This window comes from Tauraco erythrolophus, chromosome 19, assembly GCF_009769465.1.
Source record: "Tauraco erythrolophus isolate bTauEry1 chromosome 19, bTauEry1.pri, whole genome shotgun sequence".
Taxonomy (NCBI): Eukaryota; Metazoa; Chordata; class Aves; order Musophagiformes; family Musophagidae; genus Tauraco; species Tauraco erythrolophus.
Window position 1 is genome coordinate 15,035,725 of NC_141483.1, and position 14,403 is coordinate 15,050,127.

Genomic DNA, 14,403 nt, shown 5'->3' on the forward strand with positions numbered 1-14,403 from the left:
ACCACCGCCTACTTTTCTGCCGCTCCTGCCCACGTCTCCCTGCCCTCTCCAAGCGGGAATATCACTTCCTGCGCCAGCCGGAGCAGTGGGAGGGTGTCAGCAGCAACTGGTTATAATTCATGCCCTCCGCGGCGGCTCGTGAAGGATGTACAATTAACAGAGCGGTGGCGGTGATGACTTTGGCCTGACCCCCTCCAGCTTTTGTCGAGCAGATTTCAATGCCAGCTGGGAGCTGGCGACAGATCCCAGGACTCCAAGTGGGATTTTAATGCCATCTTTCCCCAGCCCTGGCCGGAGCCGGCTGGCACACTGGCGGAGTGGGCTGGCACTGCCAGGAGCACGGTGCCGGAGGGGTACCCCGGCTGTGCCCCGTTCCTGGTGGGAAGGGTGGAAAGCTTTGCAGGGAACACAAATCGCCCACTGAGACCTTCATTTTCATTTTATGTACATTCCTATTTATTTAAGGCTTTCGGAGTTATTGTTTTATCTCCGAAGGAGCAAAGGGCTGTGAGCAGCGTGCGTGCCCGTGGTTGGCACCGGGAGCTTCTGCCTGGGGAGCGGCTGGGTGGGCAGGAGGGTGGTGGGCAGCGGGACAGGCAGGTGCCCTCGCCTGACCAACGTGTCTCCTCTCTTGGCAGGGCACGGGCTGGCGGTGGGGGCGGCACTGCCCGCCGGGACCCCTGGACCATGCTGGCCTGTCTGCAGAGGACCCAGAACCCCCCAGCCCAGCACCTCGCCTGCCCCAACAAGGCGCTGGAGCCACGCAAGTGTAAGTGCCCGGGGCGGGGGGAACGCGTGCCCGCTTTGATGCTGCTTCTCTTATTGAAAAAGACATTTATTTAACTGATAATTAAAAAGAGCAGGAGCAGGGGAGGGGGGGGCAGGGAGGGGGGAGGAAGGAGACAAGATAAGCAAATTAAATTGGGTTGTTCTGGTTGATAAGTCGAACTTCAGAAGATGTTGCAGAGCTGCCTGGCAGCGCGGCGGCGGAGGGTGCTGCCGTCGCCTGCGCCGCGGCCCCCCAAACCTCCCCGGCCCTTCCCCCCCTAATTACTTTCCCCGTTTTGCCGCCGCGCGCCGGCCCCAGGAGCTGCCCTTTCAGATAAGCTGTAAACTAGTTACATTAAAATGGGATCCAAAAGGTCACTCCAGTAAAGCACCTGTCTCTCCCAGCCTTTGTCTCTCAATCCAAACCATGATTAAATGTATATTTAATGAGGCTGCTTTAGGCGGGCGGGTTTGACCTCCCCGCCTGGCAAAGGCGCAGTGAGATTCTCCGGTGATGAATGTGTGTTTTAAAGAGGGGAGGGGATATTTTTCTGCTGGTCTCAGTTGGATTTTTAAACATTGCTGGCTGAAGACAAATCAGCTGCTAAAGCTCAGCTTGTTAGTCTGTGACAGCCCCCGGGCATTTGTTTAATGAGCTGCATTTTCCTGGAGATTTTTTTTTCCCCCCCCCTACCTGGGCACCCCGATGCGGACGAGTGAGCCGAGCGCGGGGTTTGGGTGATGCTCGGCCATGCCGGAGACCCCTGGCATCGCCTTGGCGGGGCTCGGGTGGCACTGGCAGCCAGGAGGGTGATTTTTAGGGTGAAGCTCCCCAAGCTCCGGCGCAGCATCGCTGCGGGGAGCAGGTGGCCCAGGCCAGAGGCAGGGTGATGGGCGCCCGCGCGTCCCAGCATCGCCGGCGGGGAAGCACTCGTGTGTGCATCAGCAGTGGTGGGGGTGGGCAGAATCTGTGCCCCCACGAGCTGTTTGCCCCCAGCACCCGTCGGGGTGTCATCTCTTGGGGGTCTTGGTGAGTCTGTAAAGCGGGTGCATACGTGGAGCCCCGTTTGCTTGTGCTGCGCCGGAGCTCGCGGTGCCGCTCCGGTCTCCTCCTTATTAGTGTCTGGAAGGAAAACGGATGTTGCTTGTGTAAAATTATTCCTAATCCGTCACGCCTGAGCAGCGCGCGGCGACGCGGGGCTGGCGCGAGGGTCCGGCTCCCGGCGCGCCTCGTTGCCACGGGCTGATTAGCTGAGCCGTGTGCCCACGCGGTGCGAGATCCACGGGCGGGCTGAGCCTGGCGGGGTTTACTGGAGACCTGGTTGTGGCTCAGAGTGTGGGACCATCTCAGCCCATGGGGATGCTGAGGAGCAGCACCCTGGGAATGGGATCCAAGAGCACCCTCCTGCCAGGGGTTTGGTGCTCCCCAGCACTTCCCACCCCACCAGAGACCCTCCCAGTGAAGATGCTAAAATCAGGAGGTTTGGGGACCTGGACTCCGTGCGTGGCAAGGCACCCGTTGGTGGGGAGAGCTACTCATGGCTGCAGCCACCCACGTCCCGGGGTGATGGGAGGGTCCCTGAGCTGCGCCGGTGGGAGGAGAGCGGGTGGCAGAGGTCTGACCCCAAGCTGGACCTTGGCAGGTGCGGGGGAGTGGGGTTTTTGGCCGATCGCCCCCCATCCCTTGGGGCAGAACTGTGCTTGCCCGAGATCTCCGAGGCTTATTCCCCACCAGGGCACGTCCCATCGAGCAGGTGGCAGCGGCCGCGCTCCCCCGCCAGCCCCCCGCGCCGTGCCACGCTCGCCGCCGGCTGCCGCCAGCCGGGTCACCTTAATCAAAGTTTAGCTGCCCGTGTGTTTCCGCTCATTATGGGCAAATCCAGCACGGCTCGCTCCTCTCTGCCTCCTGCTAGTGCAAATTAAATTGCAGGTGACATCCAGGGCCACGCATCTGGTTGGGAATACGATTTTCTCTTCTTTATTTATGGCACCTGCGGTAAACGCGGCGCGGAGGGGCTGGCGAGCCGGCGCGCGGGGCCGAGCCTCCTGCCGCCTCCCGAGCGCCCGCGTAGGTAATCGGCAGCGATAGCGTTCTCTTAAACGAGGCACAATTTAGAAGTGCCTCTGATTACTTAATTTGCTCCTGAGTATCTCAGTAATTATCTTTATGGGTCTTATTTCTGTCCTCTGGCATTGTTTCTGTCGATATTAAATGAGTCTGGCTCTCGGCACATTGGCCGTCTGGCCCAGCACCACTGTGAAATCCTATTATCCTGCCCGCGCCGCTGATTAATTTTTGTATTAATTTCACCTAAAAGGTGAGCTGACTGATTTCCCTGCCCGTGCTGGGAGCTGCCGGTCCCTGGGCCTTCGCCCCCCATCCCTGCTCCTTGGCTCTCCCGCTAATTACCATCCCCCTGTCTCTGTGCCCCACGTGCCGGTGCGGCCGCATCCCAGCGAGCTCGGTGCATCCCCATCCCAGCGAGCTCGGTGCATCCGCATCCCAGTGAGCTCGGTGCATCTGCATCCCAGCGAGCTCGGTGCATCCCCATCCCAGTGAGCTCGGTGCATCCGCATCCCAGCGAGCTCGGTGCATCCGCATCCCAGCGAGCTCGGTGCATCCCCATCCCAGCGAGCTCGGTGCATCCCCATCCCAGCGAGCTCGGTGCATCCCACAAAATCCACCCCGTTCAATGCCGTCGGTGACTTTGCCACGGCGCTCGCCGCTGCTGGCTCGTGGCAGCGGCCGGTTTCCCTTGCTGGCAATCCCGGGGCTGCAGCGCGGGCGCCAGCATGGCACGGCGGCATCGCAACCTCGAGGAGGATGCAGGAGGGTGCCCAGAGCTTGGCCAGCCCTGCCCATGTCTGCCCACCTCCAGCCGAGGAGCAGGAGCCTGCGGAGCAGCAGCATCCTCAGGAAAATATCACGTCCAATTAACTCCAGCAGCCTGGTCCCTTTTGATTTTATTCTGTGCGCATTACAGGAATCCTGAGCTTTATTTAAATTATAAATCAAATAATACCACTCTCGGCTTGGCCAAACTCTTTGCTGCTCTTGCTCTCTGCATAACGTAGCGGTGGCTTATATTTAATTAACCGTTACTCTCTGCGTGCCCTCCTCCAGCCCGCGCCGCTCTGCCGTCAGCCTGGGGCTGGGCGTGCGGCAGGGGGGTGCAGGGTGCGTGCCCCCCGGAGTGGGTGGGCTCCGTACGTTGCTGGGAGTCATGGGGGGCTCCCTGAGTGAGCTCCCTGCATGCTGACAGCACGTTTCACCACACCAGCATCAACCACCACCGTCCTTCTGGCAGGGCTGGACTCCCCATCCAGCCTCATGCCGGGGGTCCCGGGGGTCCCCACCCCTCGGTGCCATGGGGACGGCGTAAGGAATGGCTCTTGGGGGTGGCGTGAGCCCTCCCAGGGCTCCGGCCGGGATGTTAAAAGGCTGATGAGAGGTGATGTCTCTGGGGTCACCCACCCCTCGCCCCGCTCACCCGTGGGGACTCTCATCGGTGATAAAACTGTTTAATTGCACATGGGCTAAAGCCCGGCTTAACGGCCCCTCGTTACCCAATTCTACTTATTCCAAGGGCGTTTTCATTAAAGTCGCTGCAGCGAGGCTCTGCGTTTGTACACACCCATAAAATATCATTTTAATTTCATGAGGGGTTACACATGAGTGAAATAAGATTAATTCTTTCATTTTCGGTTTCTGGAAGGGGATCGGTTAATGATGGTTCTGTGTATTTATGTACGTGCCATAAAAAGGAGTTCAATTAACTGCCGTGCCCAAAATGTGCTGTTGACTTGCACTTTCCCTGCCAGGAAACGCTGCAAAAACACTTTTCCATCGGTCACGTGCGCGGTGGGAGACGGATGGGTGAGGGGGGGCTGCCCGGCACCAGGCAGGGCTTTGGGTGGGCTCTGCTGGTAACGCCCTGGCACGTGAGGGGGTTTGGGTTGTGTCTGAGCTTTCCAGGATTGCACCAGTCCCTCGGCAGTGCAGCAGGTTCCTGGGTGCCAGCGGGGCTGCGCAGGGCTGCATACCCCGGGAAGGGGCACCCGGTCCCCACAGCCTGGGCTGGGGTGCCCACCCTGTGCCCTTTGGCAGGGATGCGGTGCCAAGGCTGCCGGCCACGGCAGGGTCCCTCCTGGTCCCGGGATCTCCTCGATGATTGCATGGTGGGATGGCATCAGGGGGGCATTGGGGCTGTTTTGGGTGTCACATGGGTGGCATTGGGGCAGTATTGGGCTGGCATTTGTGGGGGCTATTGGGTAGGTATCAGGATGGAGTTGGGACAGCATTGAGGTGGCACTGGGATGGCATCAGGGAAGTATCAGGATGGCATGGGAGTTGTGTTGGGGTGGCATCAGGGCTGTGCTGGGGCAGTGTTGGGGTGGCATTGGGGCAGCATCATGGTGGTGTTGGGGTGGCATCTGGTTGTCATAAGAGTGGCATCGGGACAGTGTTGGGGTGGCACTGGGACAGCATTGGGATGACACAGGGATGGATTCAGGATGGCATTGGGGTGGCATCGGGGCAGCAGTGGGGTAACACCGGGGCATCCTCCTGGCCGGTGGCCGCGGCGGCACGATGCGCAGCGGCACGGCGGCGCGCGGCACTAATACCTCGTGGAGGAGACAAATGGGAAGTGACACGTGTGTGTGTAGACGGGTATTTGTGGTGACGCTTTGACTGCAGATAATAAAGTGCTCGCCCTGGGGTGATCCGATTCAGCAGCCGCCTCGGCAGAGCCGCGCGCCGGCGAGGGGGAGAAGGAAGGGGAGGAAAAAAAGGCCCGTCTGAAATGACATGTCAGCCTAAAAAGGGAACGTGTTAACGGATGAATATCTGGGGACGGCGGAGCCCGGCGCTTCCCTTTGTGCTTTGTCATGAATTTTGTTGTCTTTGCAGCTTACGGCTCCTGCGCGGCTGCCGCGCGGCGTTTGCCACCTACGTTTATTCCGACGGATTTCTCCCGTTATTATTTCTGTCGTTGGGTTTCATTTCGGCCCCCGAAGCCGGGGCGCGTTTGTCTCGCGGCTCCTCGCGCCAAGGATGCTCTGCCAGGGGATGCCTTTGTGCTGGCTCCACACCGGGGGCTGGGGCATGGCACGGGGGGTCCCGCAGTGGGGGCACAGCGTTTTTGGAGGGCAGCGGTGGTGGTGCCAAGGGTGCCGGTTATGGGTGGCTGCTGTCCCAGGCAGGGCTGTGCTCGTGGGGGGCCGGGGACTGCGCCGGTGCACGGGCCCCCTGCCACATCCGCCGCGGCACAGTGGCCTCTGCGCCACCCGTGCTGGGGACACCGTCACCATAGAAACCACCGCACTTGATGGGGTGGGAAAACCGGTGTGATGTGATGATGGCAGCGAGTGGCATGAGGGGGCAGCGCCAATGACCCCCCGTGCCCGGCTGCACCCCGAAAACAGCTCGAGGGATGTGTGACACCCGTGCCGGCTCCCGCGGCTGCTCTGCCCAGGGCTGGGGGCTGCACACCCCCGTGCCCGCCTGCGGGTCACCCTGGGTCTGGGCAGGGCAGAGACCCCCCCGGCTCCACCTGAGACCCCCTGAGGTTTGCCCTGCCCTTGGCAGGGGGTTCCCAGCTCCAGCGCCCCAGCTGCACTGCACGGGCACAGGGGGTCCTGCCAGGGGGGCTGCCCACGGGGCCGAGGTGGCCTATTCCTGCCCAGGCGCCTTTACGAGCCTGAGGCTCCGACCCAAACTTCAAGGAATTTATTTATTTGTTAAACACACCAGGTTTTGTTTGTTTTCTTCCAAGTGTTTTCCGAATATTGAGGTTTCTTCCAAGTGTTTTGCAAATATTGCGGTTTCTTCCAAGTGTTTTGCAAATATTTAGGGCTTAGCTCTTCCGAAATCTGCTCCCAGTGTTGCAGGCAGAGAAAAAGGAGATTTTCGATGCTTTTTGAAGCTCTGAAGATGTTGGGATCACCTTGCTGCGAGGGGAATGGGGAGCCTGGTCCCAGTGCCAGGGGGCGAGCTCCTGGCTCTGGCCGAGTTTAACTCCTTTGGAGGCTGCAGCGGCCGTTGGCACACTGACCACTGTGCCATGGCTCAGGTCCTCGCATCTCCTCCTGCCTCTGCCCGCCACGCTCAGCATCGCTCCCCTTCCCACCCCCCCTGCCCTGCGTAAATTCATGATCCTGCCTGATTGCTGCCCCTTTGCCCGCCCCTTTGCCGGGAGCGAAACACCAGCGTTGTCCAGTAACAGAGGCAAGGCAGGATGGGGCTGGAGGACGAGAACCAGGAGGGAGGGCGAGGGCTGGCAGGATGCTTGGGGCAGGACAAGGCAACCCCTGGGAAATGCCCCTTCCTGGGGTAACATGGTGTCCAGGACCATGCGAAGGGAAGGTGGGCAGAGCAGCCGGGGCTTCGCATTGGGGTTCAGGGCAGAAACCTGCAGTTGAGCCCCTGGACGTTCCTCCTGAAGGGCTGCCCAAGCAGCGGGCACGGCACTGGCCGCTACAGCCTGCCCAGCATCCCTGGCAAACCCGCCTGGCACACCCCAGCCCGCCCACGGTGCCGAGCCACGACTCTGCCCGGGCACCGGACACACCTGCACCAGGAGGAGAAGCTGGCAGCAGCTCGGCTGTGCCAGCGGCGGGAAGCAGCCTTCCGCTCTGAAGGTCCTGGCACCAACGGGCCGGATCCCCAGCGCCAGGCTGGTCCCGTTGGGTGGCTCTCACCATCTTGCCCTCCTTGGGACGGAGTTACAGTGTCGTGCTGCTGGTTACCCTCTGCAGCGGAGCAGCCGGGACGTGCCCACGGTTTGCCTGTGCCATGGCAGGGGGAGCGTGGCAATCCCCTTTCCTTTGGGAAGTGAGGTCTGAGCGAGGCACCAGGTCACTTCCAGCCGTGGCTTCGCCTTTGGCAGCGTTTCCGAGATTTACTGCCCGGATTACTACTTCCATTTGTTGCAAAATATTTTAGCGCCTTCGATGTGTAAAAATCAGGTTTGTCCCATCATCCTGTCTCACAGAGGAGGGGAGGAGGAGGAGGAGGAGGAGGAGGAGGAGAGGGAGGGAGGGAGCTCATCTTGCCTGTCTGTGGCAGCAGCCCGTCTTTCATGCCGGCTGTTAACCAGCTCGGTGCCGCCTGCTGCTGCCGTGTCCTCTCTCAGCTCATCCCCGCTGAGCCCTCGCTCAGGGCTGCGGCGCTGCGGGCACTGACCCCCGGGATGTGCCCCCCGTCCTGCCCGCTGTCCCCTTCCAAAGTGGGGTGAGCGCCTGGGGAGCACAGCGGCTCCTCCAGCATCGTGGCCTCAAAATTAAAGCCATAAATTTCTGGTGTGTGAGCTCACCCTTCTCCAGGGAAGGGGGGACCCAGCCAGGGGTGCTGCTGCTGGCACCAGGCTGGGGGACACCCGGGGCAGCCGGGCTGCTGGAGCAGAGTGGAGCATCCTTCCTGGTACCAAACATCCTTCCTGGTGCCGAGCATCCTTCCTGGTACCAAGCATCCTTCCTGGTACCAAGCATCCTTCCTGGTACCGAGCATCCCTCCTGGTCCTGAGCATCCTTCCTGGTACCGAGCATCCCTCCTGGTCCTGAGCATCCTTCCTGGTACCAAGCATCCTTCCTGGTACCGAGCATCCCTCCTGGTCCTGAGCATCCTTCCTGGTACCAAGCATCCTTCCCAGTGCTGAGCATCCTTCCCATTATCAAGCATCCTGCTGATGATCATCCTTCCCAATGCTGAATACCATTCCTGGTGCTGAGCATCTTTCCTGGCACCATTTTGACCCCACAACTGCTTTAACGGAGCAGACACTGAGTGCCAGAGCCCCGATGCTGCCGCTCCCGTGGGCTCCTCGGGTGCCGAATTGTTCTCCTGACTGACAGCTGAGCAGCCCAGACAGGTCTATTATTGCTCTGGGGCCCGGGCCCTGCAATTTAGGTCTGCGCTATTAACCCTGCCTTGTTCTCCACTTTGTAGCTGCTTTAGTGCCTTTAAAAGTGTACGGTTAAAATCAGGGTTAATTAGGGGCCCGGCAGCTGGGCTTCGCCAGCGCCCATTGTGTCCCAGCGGAGCCGGGGCCGGGGGTAATTGGGGACTGTTGTGGGTTTGTGCCAGCCGCTTCTTGCACGGCACAAGCCTCGGATCGTCAGCTTCCAGTTAGCCTTGGTCTCGTCTGCCGTAAGGATGCCTTCGGATAGCTTCCCTCCCCTCCTTTCTCCCCATCTTTCCTTCTTTCCCAGCCCTCGTGGGCTGCCACTGCAGCTCAGCACAGCGTGGGGATCCCTGGGGAAACCAAGGACGCTGGGGATGCAGGAGATGCTGGGGATGCTGGAGATACTGGGAATTTGAGGGTTGTGGGGAATGCCAAGGATGCTGGAGATGTTGGAGATACTGGGAATGTGGGGGATGCAGGGAATGCTGAGGATGCTGAGGATGCAGGAGATGCTCTAGATACTGGGAATGTGGAGGATGCGAGGGATGCTGGCAGTGGGTGCACGTGCCAGGGGAGGCTTTTGGGGGGTTTTCAGGACACCCCCATCCCCTGCCCGCCCCTCGCACACCCACCCCTCTGTCCCTCTCGGACATTTTGCACAGACCCGGCTGCTCCGGGCATGGCGGGGCGGGAGCTCCCTCACCCATAAACCAGGATTTATTCCGGATCGCGGCACCAGTGGGGTCTGGGATTTACATCTGTGTCTCGAACCGGGTTTGGTGGCCAATTTGCTAAAGTAAAAAGTTGTTTAGCTGGAGGCGTAATCTTATAAGCCTGTGCTGCCATTATAATGGCTTCTCGTTTCTGCCTGGCTTTCCAATAATGCTTTGAGCAGAAGCTTGGAGTAATATAAAAAGCCATCGGATTATTACTGCGGGCGATGCATTTTCCATTTACAGTAATAAAATACTGAAGAAACAAAACAATTTAAAATTCCAATAAAATTCAAAACAAATCTTTGGCTGCTGAGCAGATTCAATTATTTAGCTGTTATTGAGTGCAGGCTGGAAAAATAGAGCAGGTCAGGGAGGGAGGGGGAGCCCGGAGCTGGGGGTGTGCTGCCCGCATCCCGTGGGAACGCCGGCGAGGGAGGGAGGGAGCCGGCGAAGCATCTTCTGGGAGAAGTGGCTGTTGATGGGTGCCCATCCCTGTGCCTCGCGCTGCTCCGGCCACGTTTGGTTTAGGGTGGCAAGAGCCGGGGCTGCTCGTGGCAACGAGCCCGGCGGAGGTGAACCACACCAGCCGGGGGTCCGCGGCACATCCCGCTCGGCCCCGGCGTGATGGCCCCCATGGCTCCAGTTTAAGAGGAGGGGGGCAAACGTGGCGGTGAGCGGCCGGGCATCGGCGCTGCCGGGTGGCGGCGGTGGTTCGTGGCTGGGAGAGTTTGCATCTCCCGGTAATTACAGCCCGTTGGAAAGCAGTAATTACTGCGGAGAGGGGGAGCAGCGGAGCCGCGCAGCCGCCAGCGCGCCGGGAGCCGCCGGGAAATCGGTCGCTCTGTAATTTTCCTGGCGGGGGTTCGGTGCGTCACCCTGATATGTGACAACACACCGAATTGGTGGCTTGTCACATCCAACCCAGCTGGCACGAAGAGGCGACAAAGGTGGCTCCTGGATCCCCCCCCCGGCCGGCTCTTGGTGCTCCCCGGGCACGTGCCGGCACCGGGGCTCACGGGTGGGATGCCCGCCGCCGAGCTCAGCCAGGCAAGCAGTGGGCAGCTCCAGGGGGGCTGCACGGGGCTGTACCAAAAGCGTCACCCACTGACTCGTGCCAGGGAGCCGTGATGCCCACAGGCGATGCCACCTCCCTCCCTCCAGCAATGGTCCCTTATTTTTTTTTATTATTTTTCCTTGGAAAAGAGCGTTTCCATGGAATGGGCTCATTAGGGATTCTGCAAGTGTCACCAGCTAATTAGTGTCATGTTAATTGAGTATTCACGATGCTACCACCTCCAAGGACAGTGGTGCCTGCATGAAGGGGAATGCAGATGTACGTGCCGGCGGGCCGTGGTGCCAGGCAGCGTGCTGTGCCATGCCGTGCCGTTGGGCAGGCGGAGTCCCGCTCGCAGCCCCCTGTGTGCACCAGCTCATGGGGTGCCCATGCCCAGCGACCCCCAGTGTGCACACTTGCGTGCCCCTGTGCAGCTCTGTGGGCGCAGGTGCCACCGGGCTTGGGATCTTGACGGAGGTTGGACGGTCGATGCCTGAGGATGAGGAGCAGCCACGGCCTCGCTCCTGCGTCTCCCTGGACATTGTGCTGCTGCCTGGGGAGGACCCGGAGTCCTGCAGCTGCCAGTGCCCCAGCCCACCTGGAATCCGGGTTTTAACACCGTGCCTGGTTCCTCTGGCATGCCCATCCGTGCGAGCGGGCACCGCACTGGAGCATCCCTCGGAGCGGGACTGAGACGGACTTTGCAGCCCAATTTAACGCCTTCGTTAGGTGTCTTCGTTAGCACCTGCCAGTGCTGCTCTTCTGCGGTGACTTTGCCACCCAGCACGTGGTGGCATCAGGAATCGCTGGTGGCATCTGGAGCGAAGCTCTCCCCAGCGTTCCCGCAGGGATGCTCAGCACCCGCAGGCCCCTTCCCCCGGGTATCGGAGGTCTGCGCTGCTTGGGAGCCTCCAAAATTGCCCTGGGAGGGCTGGGGCTCCCTCAGCAGGGGGGTGCCAGCCCCAAACCCCCCCTCGATTTGACCATCTCTCCCTTGGAAAACCTGGCTCTGGGCAAGCACATCCCAGGCTCCGGCATCCCTGGGGTGCTGCCGACATCCTCTGGCAGAGCTGGAGGTTTCCAAACCGGCTTGGGAGCAAACGTCGTTCCCCATGTGCTGGCGTGTATGTGCATGTGTGTGTGTGTGTGGAGATTTTAAACACCTAATTTATTCCATCTATTAGATAGATTTTGTAGATTTAATCATTTTCACAGTTGGTGGCTCATTGGATACTCAAGATAAACTCCAAATGAAAGTATAATGGGTACGACAAATGAGTTTTCACACCAGAATGGCAGAAACTTGCTCGGGAAAGAGTTTGAAAGGAACAAAAATATATACATATATAATTTTTTTTTCTGCAGTGGCTTTTGCTGACTCCAGTAGGTTACCACAGTTAATTTCACCAGTTTTGTTCATCTGTAAAATTGCATAAAAGTGACATTTTTGTGCTCATTATAGGAACTGCTGATTTATGGCTGGTAAATGCAATGCTTTTCCATTTTTGGTGAGGTTCTCGTAGCAGCGCAAAGCACCCATGAAATTGCTTGTATAATGTAGTTTAAATCCAATCTCGGAGAAAGATTCCCCCGTTGGGTAAAGTGACATTTCCATTCTCCACACCGAGTTTATTTTAGGCCACTTAGAAGTGACTCCGTCAGCGGGAGGGGGCAGGTTGGTGCCCTGACCTGGTTTCTGCTGGGAGCGGGTGGGAGTCGCGGGGTGGGGGGAGGGATGCCAGGGTGATGGGTCCCATTCCTGCCGGCAGCACCGGATTCACCCTACGCTTTGCTCCCGCAGGCGAGACGGCGGCACCCATGCATTCCCCGCGCTACCCCAGCCCCGCCGAGCTGGACGCCTACGCACAGAAGGTGGCCAACAGCCCCCTGACCATCAAGATCTTCCCCACCAACATCAGGGTCCCCCAGCACAAGCACCTTAACCGGACGGTCAACGGCTACGACACCACGGGGCAGCGCTACAGCCCCTACCCGCTGCACGCCGGCGGCTACCAGGGTCTCCTGGCCATCGTCAAAGCCTCCGGCAAAAGCGTGGTGAAGAACTCGGAGGGGAAGCGGACTAAGCTCTCGCCCGCCCAGGTTGGCATCGCTCCCTACCCCGTGTCAAGCACTTTAGCTCAAGGTCCCTCCTGCGCCGGGCAGCTGAGCTATCACGGCGGCCAGAAGCAGCTGGAGGGTCCCGTGCCCCCCAACGTGACGGTGGCGGCCTCCGTGCTGCCGCTGGCGGGCAGGAGCCTGGCCCTGCCGCCGTCCAACCTGCCCTCCATCCAGAGCATCATCTACCAGATCAATCAGCAGTGCCAGGCGCAGGGTGCCCAGCCGGGCTGCCCGGCCGTCGTGGCCACCAACCCCAGCCCGGCCAAGCACGGCGCCTTCCCTGGCACCACCGCCTACGCCGCCGCCGTCCTGCCGGAGTGCCGCAAGGGCGCCGAGCTGGCGCTGGGCTCCAACCCGGCACCGGCCCTGGGACCCAAGGCGGGCGTCTACCCCGAGGGCATGGACTACCTGGTCTGGCAGCAGAAGCAGCAGCAGCAGCACCTGCGAATGTACAGCGGGGGCAGCGGCGGCGGGGGGGCCCTCAGCAAGTCCCCCGAGACGTGCGCGGGCACCGCGCGCCCCTACGCCCTGGGCGCCGCGGCCGAGAAGGTGAGCTCGTCCCCCTTGAACTGCATGCACGGCAACTTCGCCGTGGGGCAGTACTTCGCCCCGCCCTGGAACAGCGTCTTGGTGACCCCCAACAGTGACTGTTACAACCCACCGGAGCTGGGGGCCGGGCCCCGCGAGCTGGGGGTGCCCCCCCGCCGAGGGGCTGCCCAGCAAGACCCTCTGCAATACCTCCATCCTCAGCAGCAGCCTCCAGTCCCTGGAGTATCTCATCAATGACATCCACCCGCCCTGCATCAAGGAGCAGATGCTGGGCAAGGGCTACGAGACCGTGTCTGTGCCAAGGCTCTTGGACCACCAGCACGCCCACATCCGCCTGCCCGTCTACAGATAAGGGACCGATGCTGCTTTTCCCAAACCCAGGGCGAGGACTTTGGCACGAGCCGCGCTACCCTCCGGCACCGCGCGGGTACCGGACCGTGGCGGCGAGGGCAGGGGGACGGGGAGGGGGATACGGGGTCCGCTGCCGAAAGAGCTCCCGGGACACTGGCGTTTCACCGGGGTCCCCAGACTGGATACACCCGCAGCCCGCTGGAAGCCGAGGACGAAGGACCGCTTGTCTATATAGCTCAGAAATCATTTTATCTCCACGAATGTGAACAGGGAATCGCTCCGAGTTGCTGCTATCCAGGGAGAGGAGGCTCCGGCGGGGCAGTGCCCGGTGCCGCGGCCGCCCGGGAGGTTCGCCGGCAGCCGGCCGCAGGGAGCTCGCGCCGGGCCTGGAGCTGAAGTCCGTAACTTGCACTGCTTTGATTAAAGCGAATAATTGGGGACAGTCTGGAGGCTATTTAAGAAAAACACTTGAAAACTTGAACAGATTATTTTTTTTTTTTTTCATTTTGGGTTGTTTTTTTTTTTTTTTTTTTAGTTGACTAGGCTGTACATCTACGTGTTGGCTGCTACAGAGTCTCCTCTCACCCCTCTTCCTCCTCCTCCTCCTCCTCCTCCTCTTCTCACCCAGCCCCGCGTTGGCCACCGGCTCCTATTCCCACTCAACCGGGAGGTTCGGTGCCACCCAGCGGGACCCCCCGGCCCCTCTCCTGCCCCGCAGCACCCCGGGAACCTGCCCGGGTCTCACATTTCCAGGTTGTTTTTTTTTCCCCCGTTACTGTCAGTTCTACCTTGGTTCTGGGTTGGAGGCGCCCGCGGTACCAGGGCACTCACATACCTCCTGCGCTCTTTTTTTTTAAAAAAAAAAACCAACAAAATAGTTCCAAAATGCTCATTATGGTCCGTTATTCACCACGTGTAATTCTGTGTTTAATAGATTTATTCA

The 14,403-nt window shown here is 60.1% G+C and overlaps 1 protein-coding gene across 1 annotated transcript; it reads left to right on the forward strand.

Moving 5' to 3' along the window:
* The first annotated feature begins 687 nt into the window (after positions 1–687).
* Positions 688–13,461, forward strand: FAM222A (family with sequence similarity 222 member A). The gene is given in 3 exon segments (XM_086623817.1): positions 688–769; positions 12,244–13,256; positions 13,258–13,461. Coding segments are annotated over 3 exon segments (1,299 nt in total).
* Positions 13,462–14,403: the final 942 nt, after the last annotated feature.